Raw genomic sequence first — 8,560 nt, 5'->3', positions numbered from 1 at the left:
AACCACGGTACAAAAGCTGTAAATATAATTGCAAGAACTTAACAGTTTGCACCTGCAAAACTTTTGCTGTTATGTAGTTCAGCAAAAGGCACTTGCCTGGAATAGGTATTTTCTGATGGCTGGCTGCTTTGGAAGATGGTGTGGTGTGGAGAGAGTTAAGGTGTGGTGGAGGAAACACGTGTTGCTGCAGGAGCAGTAAGAAGGCTCTGTGGCAGAGCTTGTGGTAGTAGTGGGAGGCTTGGAGAGAGGGTTGGAGAGCAGCTCTACTCATCCCACCTGGCTAGGGTTTGGTCTGCAGTCAGCAACATGAGAAATCAGATAGACCTGCTGGCCACTGTCACGGTTTTGGGAGTCCTGGAGCAAGGTAAATGTCCTTTATATAACGCTTAATTAGTATTAAGCTAATTATACTGAACTTTGTGGGACTCGGTTCCTCTGTTTTGCTTGGAGTCTTGGTGGAATGAAAGTTGCTGTTTTCCAACATGGTAAAATTATGTTTGGCTGTTTACAGTGGAAGTGTCATGCCTGAGGAGGTTCATTATTTAATAGGGACTAAAATGATTCGCAAACCTCAAAGCCAGCATCCTAGAAGGAAATGAAATTTAAGTTTTACTTTGAAACTTAATTTTAACAATCAGATGTCTTTAAAACATTTTCTGTGCTTGCATTTTTGCAGGTAATTTCTAACTTAGAGTGGCTGGAGGTAACCAAAATAAAGGCAGGTTAACAAATATGCTGATGAAGAGGTCAGTCTACAAACACATATTGTATGTATATGGAAAAGAGTATCATGTACGCATGTATTTCTTCTCTGTGACCGGTATCGTTATGTGTTCAATTCATCTAGCTTAGCTGCACGGAGCAGGTGACAAGATGAGTTGACAGCACGCAGTAATTCGGAAACTAATGCAAACCCTTCTGGTCAGAAATAGAAGCAGACATCTGCAAAGAAACTCAGCGACTTCTTGTAATTTAAATAGACGCATTTGGTTTAGACCATTTAGAAAGAAGCGGTAGTGTTGCCAAGCTCTACCTCTTGTGTTTAATTGTGAGTCCTTTGGGCAAAGGCATCTCCCCCTTGGGCTTCAGGAGGGTCACAGAAGGGGATGTTCCCCCCCCCTCCTGGGGTAGGGACAGAGCCCCCCATTTTATGAAAATCTTCACATTTCTATGAGGGAAGGTTTGGGGGGGGGGGGGTATTACTGAATTAATTCACTATAAAGCTACCATATCTCTTTTCTTACAAATGAATGTGAATCTCTGAGCAGCCTGATGTATTTTTAGCCATCAGATGATAAATCTCTTAATGAAAGCATTATTTAAAACACAAATACTTTACTTGAAGAATACAGTTAAAGATTTCTGAGTTATCAGTAATTTCCCTCAAACCATTTACAGACAAATGTCAGCAACTACAAATGGAAGGTACTTTAGTCTTAGGAATTTATTTGTTATTAAACTAAGTGGGGATGGAGGGAGCGTTTAGTGTGCAAAGAGAAGACATGAAAACTTGAAATTGAGTTACGGAAACGTTGCTAAGCCCTTTCCATTGGGAAACCCTCAGTAGCCAATCCCTAGATGGCAGTTTTGTCACATATATGTGTTTTATGAGAACTTGAAGTATTTTTTAAAGGTTGCATTATGCTATGCAAACAGTACGTAGGTGTGAAGCCAGCAGATAAATAGCAAGCACTGGCACCCTCCTATCTATGTTAGATCGGACAAAGTAGCCTTGTTTTGTGGTCTCTGCTTGGGAAGCCAAGGAACAATTGCAAAATACTACGGGTTTCCATTCTCTCCAGTAGTAAGAAATATGTGCGCTAATGTCACCTTGATTCAGAGCTGTGCAGTAGCTTTTTTTGCACCTTTTGAAAGGACATTCTGTGTGTGAATTACAGATCTGAAATTCATTCTGAGAAGGCAGAGCACTGAAACAGGGATGTGCGCCATACCTGCAAATACTCTTCTGTTACATCCTGATGTAGGGAACATAATTTAACAGCTGAGCTTAGTACGGTGGTGGTTGATTTTTGCTTTCTTCTTAAGTTTTCTGGAAGCCCACAGTTTCTGCATTCTTTCAAGTAACTTTTCCCTTCTTAATTTAGTTATGCTCAGTTTAGCAAAGCTCTGAGCTTAGTGCTCTGTAGATGCGTGCCACTGCCCTGTGTTGAACGTCATACCCAAGAGCAGAACAATGCTACTACAGTTTTGTTGTGTCCCCATGGCCCCCCTCTTTTTTTTTATGGCTTCAAAGAAAGTAAAGCTTATGCAGTGTCACTGTCAGTCCCCAGAGAGCTTGTTTGCCAGGTTCCCTCAAATGTGGCAGGTGTCAGCTATGATATGCTTGACAAGTTTGTGGACATAATCAAATAGGGAATGAAGGTCTGGCTGATCGTTCCACTGAGGAGCAAAGTGCAAGGAGAGCTCAGCCCTTGTGAGCTGTGTGGGAATCCACACAGGCTTTTAACCTCGAGACATGAATCACAAGAAACTAGTTTGAAGGTTCTGCAGAGTAGATTGAACTCTTTTCCCTAAAAGTCCCTGCTGAGAAGGTTTGTACAATGTAGTGTTTTTTCAACACTCATTCTGAGAAGTGCTTCTGGAGGGCGATTCTGCATCCTTAATGCTTCACCCATACGCCAGGTTTGGCAGACAGCTAGCCATCCTCCAAAAGGCTTTCGCTTCTCTTGGCTGGTTGTTTTATGTATTACTCATCCCTAAGCGTAAGGGGTCTGTTGCAGGACTTGTCTGAATATTTACCCCTGTACACAAGCAAGATGTTAAACACAGAGTTGGAGAGGTTGGGTCTGAAATTATTCTTAGGGTGCTCATCGGCCACAAGAGCACAGCGTTAGGAAGGGTGCAGATGGCGTGAAACAGGATGAAGACTTTTGCCCAGCACGGTCAGGCTTATGCCACAAGCTGGAGCTGTGCACGATGCAGTAACTTTAGCTCAGTCCATTTCTTGAGAGGTGGCTGGAATGAGACCCTGCGAGCATTAAATAGTTGCGTAGGGGAGAGGGGCTTATCTGATGTGAAGAGGAGGTAACAGGATGGGTCACAGCTTCATCATCTTTTTCCCAGAGCTCTGCCAGCCGCTGCTGAATCGCCCGCTGTGCGTTGCTGCAGACCTAAGCTGTCTGGTTTTGCAGAGAGGGTGCTGTGTCACATCGTGCTGGATCTCGGGGGCAGGACGATCTTCACCCTCAACCATAACCAACGTGCTACAAACAGATTGGGGCCGGGAGGGGTTGGGGAAGCACACTTGTTCCTCCCCACGCTTCTCTCCCGGCACCTCTTATTTAGGCCTGGTTCACTGCACACACTGTGGAAGACACTAGAATATGAGAATGTTTTCTTAAATGAATGTCTGTTTATTTAAATGAATTATATGTTGTGTAATACACAGGTCACAGCATGAGATTATTTACATTTCTAATTCGCTTTTCTCTTACATATGTTCTTATGCTTTTCTGCAGGCGCGCATAGATCTGTCTTGTCTTTAATCTTGCAACATCTGTCCCTACTTTCCTTTCTCTCTCCTGCTGTTCTGCTTTTATCTCTTGTTAGAATAAGACAGTCTGCAAGGCAGTCCTTGCAGCCTGGCTCCTTGTCTCTCTGTTCAGTGCTCTGGAAATGTTGCTACGTTAGGACCTTGCTAATCCAAGTGACTTGCTTAGCAGCATGCTGCCACAGCCACCAAAGTAATTGGTTTTTATAATTTAGTTTTCTCGTATATGAAAATTCTCATTTTCAATAAAAGCAGCAATGTAGTAGTGCACCTAAGTATAAACACTTCAAACATCAGCAATCACTCGTGGGAGTAAGAGCTTTTGCCAAATAATGAAACAGTCCAAATCTTCATGTTAACAAGTTTTCATCATTTTGAAGTGACTTTCCATGTCCCTTACAAATGTAGAAAGGAGCGATGTAGCAGACACCGAGTTAGTACCTTGGCCCAAACTTGGCTGGTAGCAGCCATTGGCAGCATGTCTCTGCTCCTTGAACTGCTCGAGCCTTGGGGCTACCCTGCAGGAATTAAGTGGAAGAAATAATCGCCCCCTTCCCCATTTCCTTCTATTGCCATGATTACGAGCATCTCTAATGGACTTAATGACATCCCAGTGCTTCACAGTTTGGATGCTGCTCTGTGACATGGGGCCATCCTTGTACAAAAGCTTTGTGCCCGCTAGGTGTAGCGGAAGGTGTTACACATCAGACTGGCAGAGGGTGTATTAATACTCTCAACACAGAGCGCAAGATGAAAAAAGAATAATAATTCCGTGATTAGGTGTGGACTCGGTAAGGTTTTAGTGTGTGTTGCTGGCCTTCCTGCAGGACCAGGCTGCGTTTGATCTGCTGGGGATCTGCTGCTGCGCGCTGGGCGTGAGACTATGCAAAGCGCCAGCCAGCACATCGGCTCTGCGGCAGAGGCACTCTGCCAGGATAACCAAATCTGAATTTAAAGTACGAGTGTGGAATAAATGGCACATTCATTCCAGGTCGTGTGTGACAGCCCTGGACTATGAACTGAGACAGTATCAGCTCTTTTCCTCTAACCACTTGCTTGATTCCAAACTAGATAAGGCTTGGCTACATCAAACACTGCTGGACTGTTACTATTCCTGTGTTGTTCTTTTTTTAGCCTATTTTGTGCTGCAGGTGATATATGCCCGGCGAAAGTACAAGATCTCCCCTCCCATGACAACCGGTCACCCTGAATTTGAGCGGATCTTCAGAGCTCAGTAAGATTTTGACTTCTTTTGTGGCGACTCCATCTAGATATGACTTGAGTCAACTGTCACTACCAGCGAAGACTGAAGTCACCCTCAAGTCACCTTTTTGCTTATTGCTACAGATACTAGATTTTTTAATTTTTTTTTTTTTTTTTAATGCTTTGTGCGCAGAAGTTTGAGTTTTGATTTGGAGCACTTTGCTCTGGCTGGAGTGTTTCTGTCCATCCATGATAATCCTCCTGGCATTGTGAGAGGCAGCCAAATTACGAATTAGTGGCTATATGGAAGAGGTGCTGAGCATTATTGTGTTATAATCATTAAGTTTAATATTAATGTTGGCTCCAAATTGTGAGAGTAGCTGAAGCTATATTAATAACCTAATATTTGCTTGTAAGTTTTTGCTGTTGAACAAAGGGCCTTGCTGGCAGAACCAGCTACAAGGACGTTTTAATTTTTTTCCTTTTTTTAAGCCATTGTACTGTGAAAGTCAGCACTCGCGGGCCCATGCCGAGGGCTGTTTCTTTTTGCTCTGTTCCTATGGAGAGAGCAATTCTGGAGCTAAACTGGAAATGTTCTCAGATCCCTTCGGCTTCCAGCAAGCACCAGATTCCATCTTTCATCTCAGTCGTTCTGTTTCCTAAGTGATTGAAAGGAATTGGCCGGAGCTGGTTTGAAGGGTAGCTCAAGCACGGCACTAGATCCTGAACAAAGCAGCTACGTTTCCTTGCCAGCGTACGGGAAACGTTTGTGGAGTGACAAAAACACCCGCTTTGGTCCTTTTGCGATGCAGTGAAAGGCCAGCCTGCATGGAAGGCATCGGCCTTTGCTAGCTGGGTAGCTGCTGCTGTGGCTTTTAATTAAATACCGGGCTGTGTGTTAACCGAGTTGTGCTGTGGGCTGCGGCGTGCCGGGAAGCCCTCCGCTATATTCTGCGGAGAAGGCGACCTCAGCGAACTCAGGTTTGAGATGGTATTTCTTCCTTGTGGTTTTTTTTTTCCTGTCCTTTATTCTTTTCCCTGTGGGAAAGGATACAAATGGATAATTTGTTTTGATATATTAAAAAACAAAAAAGAGGGGAAAAAAGGTACTGCTTTATTACTCACTCGTGGAAATCTGGCAGCCTCCCCTCGCTAAGGCTCAAACTGCATTTACAACGTAAGGTTCTTCAGACTTTTTCCAGCTCCTAATCTGGCTCCGTTCCTCAAGGCTTGGCAAATTTTTGGCCAAATGTAAGATTAAATTGCCTGGGGAATGGTAAAATGTAGGAGAAATCAAGAAACAAAACCATTGTCTGTAATAGCACAGCTCCCGTCCTTTCTTGCAGAAAATCTGTATTTTTGTCACTGAAAGAGAAAGGAAGGAAGAAAACCTGGCTGCAGATCTGATCGCCTTCTGCTCGATTTGATCTGGGAGAAGGCTCGCTCTTGGAGCATGACTTGTGTGACACCCAAATCTGGGCTGTGCTCACCCAAGGGGAGGAGAAAGCTCTTTAAATAATGATAGGGAAGGAACCTCTACCTGTGCAGCTTTTAAGCTGTACTAGATGCCTGTGAAGGTGCTGTGCATGGGGCTGAGATGGAGCCTGCTGAGGGTTCAGCAAAGACAAATCTCCATCTCGGCCACGGCTTGTCATTGCAGGGTTCACGTGAATGCGGGTGAGGTGAACGCTGTGCATTGTTTGGGTGCTTTTCTTCTCTAAAATACAGATATTGGGTGTCCTTGGTCGCAGAAAAGGCCCTTTGTCCACAGGACAGCAATGCCTCTTATCAGCCCTTTCAGTTTGCTCCGACGTGCGTTTCCAGCTCACTTCTCTGGCCTCGGTTAACCGGTCTCTGACGTACGAGGATGCAGTTTTAACTCTCGTCTCTGGTTCTCACCAGGGTGAATTGCTCAGAGTACTTCCCGATCTTCATCTCGCTCCTCTGGGTTGCTGGAATCTTCTTCCATCAAGGTAAGCAGAATGGGGGGGAACCCCAACCCAAACCACATGCACAGACCAAAAAAAACAACCCCAATTTAAATCCCATGGCGACTCAGGCACCTCCTCTCTGTACCTGTAAGGCTGTTACTTGGGGAAAGCGAAGTTCCCCTTGGGGCAGCCCTTGGTCTCTCTGGCCGAACTCCAAACTCCTCTCCTGCCCAGAGGAGGTTTGGTGGCGTTGGCAGCCCTCGCTCCGTCGCTGGAGCCCGGCTGTCCCCCCCGGGCTGCTTCTCTTATCTAAGGATAAGGTCAGAGCTGCAACACGATACCCAAATCCCTACGGCAGAAGGAGAAACCGTAACCCAAACAATTAGTCATCCGCCGTCCGTCCCGTACCAAGCGGGTTTAGGGGATTTGGCTGCCGCCGTGGGGAAGATGCGAGGAAGGGCCACGGAAGGGAGCGTTGCAAACCCAAGTCCCAGGGCAACTTTGCGGGGCAGAAAAGTTCATCCCTCACAAAAAAGAGAAGGAGGAAAACCCATTTAAGCTCCCACAGTGTTTTAAAGCAGAGTCCTGCTGCGTTTGGTTCTCGTGGCCCTGCCCCATCTGCAGGGGGAAGCCAGGGACATGGGTGACCGCGCTGGGCTGCAGCGTCGCAGGACCCCCGGCCCCGTCAGGACTCGGCTCCTCTCTCCCCCGCAGGTGCGGCTGCTGCGTGTGGGCTGCTCTACCTCTACACCCGCTTCAAGTACTTCCAGGGATACACCGTGGCTGCGCAGGGACGGTTAGTACTTGGCCGGGGGGGTTTTGGGTACCCCAAACCAGTCCAGGGAGGCTGGGGGCAGGATGCGGTCCCTGGGGTAGGTTTCCTTCCCACGGGTGGAACTGAAGGCAGATTTGCATCACCTCCTTCTCCTCCCACGTCCTCGTGGCCATGCCACCTCTTCCCTGGCTCCGTCTCGAAGGAGGGGGGACACACACCGAGCCCCTGCCCGTGCGCTTTGTGCCCCGGGTCGGCTGGTGGTGTCTGATGGCGTTTTCTCCCCACGCAGGTTGGGGCCGCTGTACGCCAGCACCTGGCTACTCTGGGCGCTGCTGGGGCTAGCGGTGGCCGGGCTCCTGGCCCATTTCTTGCTGTCCCCCTCCTCTGCATGGATGGCAGCGCTGGCGCGGCCCCTCCAGCTGCTCGGCGCCTGGTGAGAGGGGCCACGGCTCTCCCAAAACCCACCGTTGGCTCTCGGCAGAGGGGAAGGAGTCGCGCGGCGCGGTCAGAGACTGAGTATCTCTCCCCAGCTCTGTGCTTACCTTTGAAGCAAGGTGGATGCTGGCACTCCTCTTCAGAGATAATTTTCCTTCTAGGAAGCAAACACTGCTCAGCCTCTGCCCCTGCTGATGGGCTTCACTGCCAGGCTTTGTAGCACTCCCTGCTCTAAAACCTCTAATGCCTTTGGCTTTGCTTCACAGAGCATGGATTGACCCAAACGCTGTCATCACTCCTCCTTACTGCTGTAATGATATATGTTGAAGGATCACAACATGATATGCAAAAAATAAATTCCTTTTCTCAGTAGAAATCACCTGCGATTGTCAAAGGTGCTTGGCGACTGGGTGTGAGACATCTGAGGTTTAGGGGATTGGGTTGCATGGGAAAAGCTGCTGTGATCAGAACTGACTTGAAAGAGTGGGTAAACTTGTCTAAAACTGTATCCAGATTTGGGGAAAAAACGCTTGATTCTAGTCCAAATGCTAATGGCTGTGTTTGGCATTGACTTGAATGACCTTGACTCAGCACCGACTTTGCTTATCACTGACCCACCAGTAGGACTTTGCCCTCTCTCTGAATTTCAACCTCCACTGCAGACTTGGGGTTTGCAGGTAACTAAAGCAGGCAGCTCCTTGCTAA

The 8,560-nt window shown here is 47.0% G+C and overlaps 1 protein-coding gene across 1 annotated transcript; it reads left to right on the top strand.

The window, feature by feature from the left end:
* On the top strand, positions 1-8,234 carry LOC104317407 (leukotriene C4 synthase-like). Its single transcript, XM_069772864.1, has 5 exons — positions 1-364; positions 4,646-4,745; positions 6,617-6,687; positions 7,360-7,441; positions 7,710-8,234. Exons 1-5 carry the CDS (start codon positions 307-309, stop codon positions 7,855-7,857), a joined length of 459 nt encoding a protein of 152 aa, XP_069628965.1. The 5' UTR covers positions 1-306; the 3' UTR covers positions 7,858-8,234.
* Positions 8,235-8,560: the final 326 nt, after the last annotated feature.

Source organism: Haliaeetus albicilla, chromosome 27, assembly GCF_947461875.1.
Source record: "Haliaeetus albicilla chromosome 27, bHalAlb1.1, whole genome shotgun sequence".
In the NCBI taxonomy this organism is placed as follows: domain Eukaryota; kingdom Metazoa; phylum Chordata; class Aves; order Accipitriformes; family Accipitridae; genus Haliaeetus; species Haliaeetus albicilla.
The sequence above is the reverse complement of the archived record's forward strand: the minus strand, read 5'-3'. Positions and strand labels throughout refer to the sequence as shown.

What these genes read in the sequence shown, in the direction of transcription:
- LOC104317407 (XM_069772864.1), top strand. Translation starts at nt 307, where the DNA reads ATGAGAAATCAGATAGACCTGCTGGCCACTGTCACGGTTTTGGGAGTC. An exon ending in TGGAATCTTCTTCCATCAAG is followed by an intron (nt 6,688 to 7,359) that starts GTAAGCAGAATG and finishes TCTCCCCCGCAG; the next exon opens with GTGCGGCTGCTGCGTGTGGG. An exon ending in ACCGTGGCTGCGCAGGGACG is followed by an intron (nt 7,442 to 7,709) that starts GTTAGTACTTGG and finishes CTCCCCACGCAG; the next exon opens with GTTGGGGCCGCTGTACGCCA.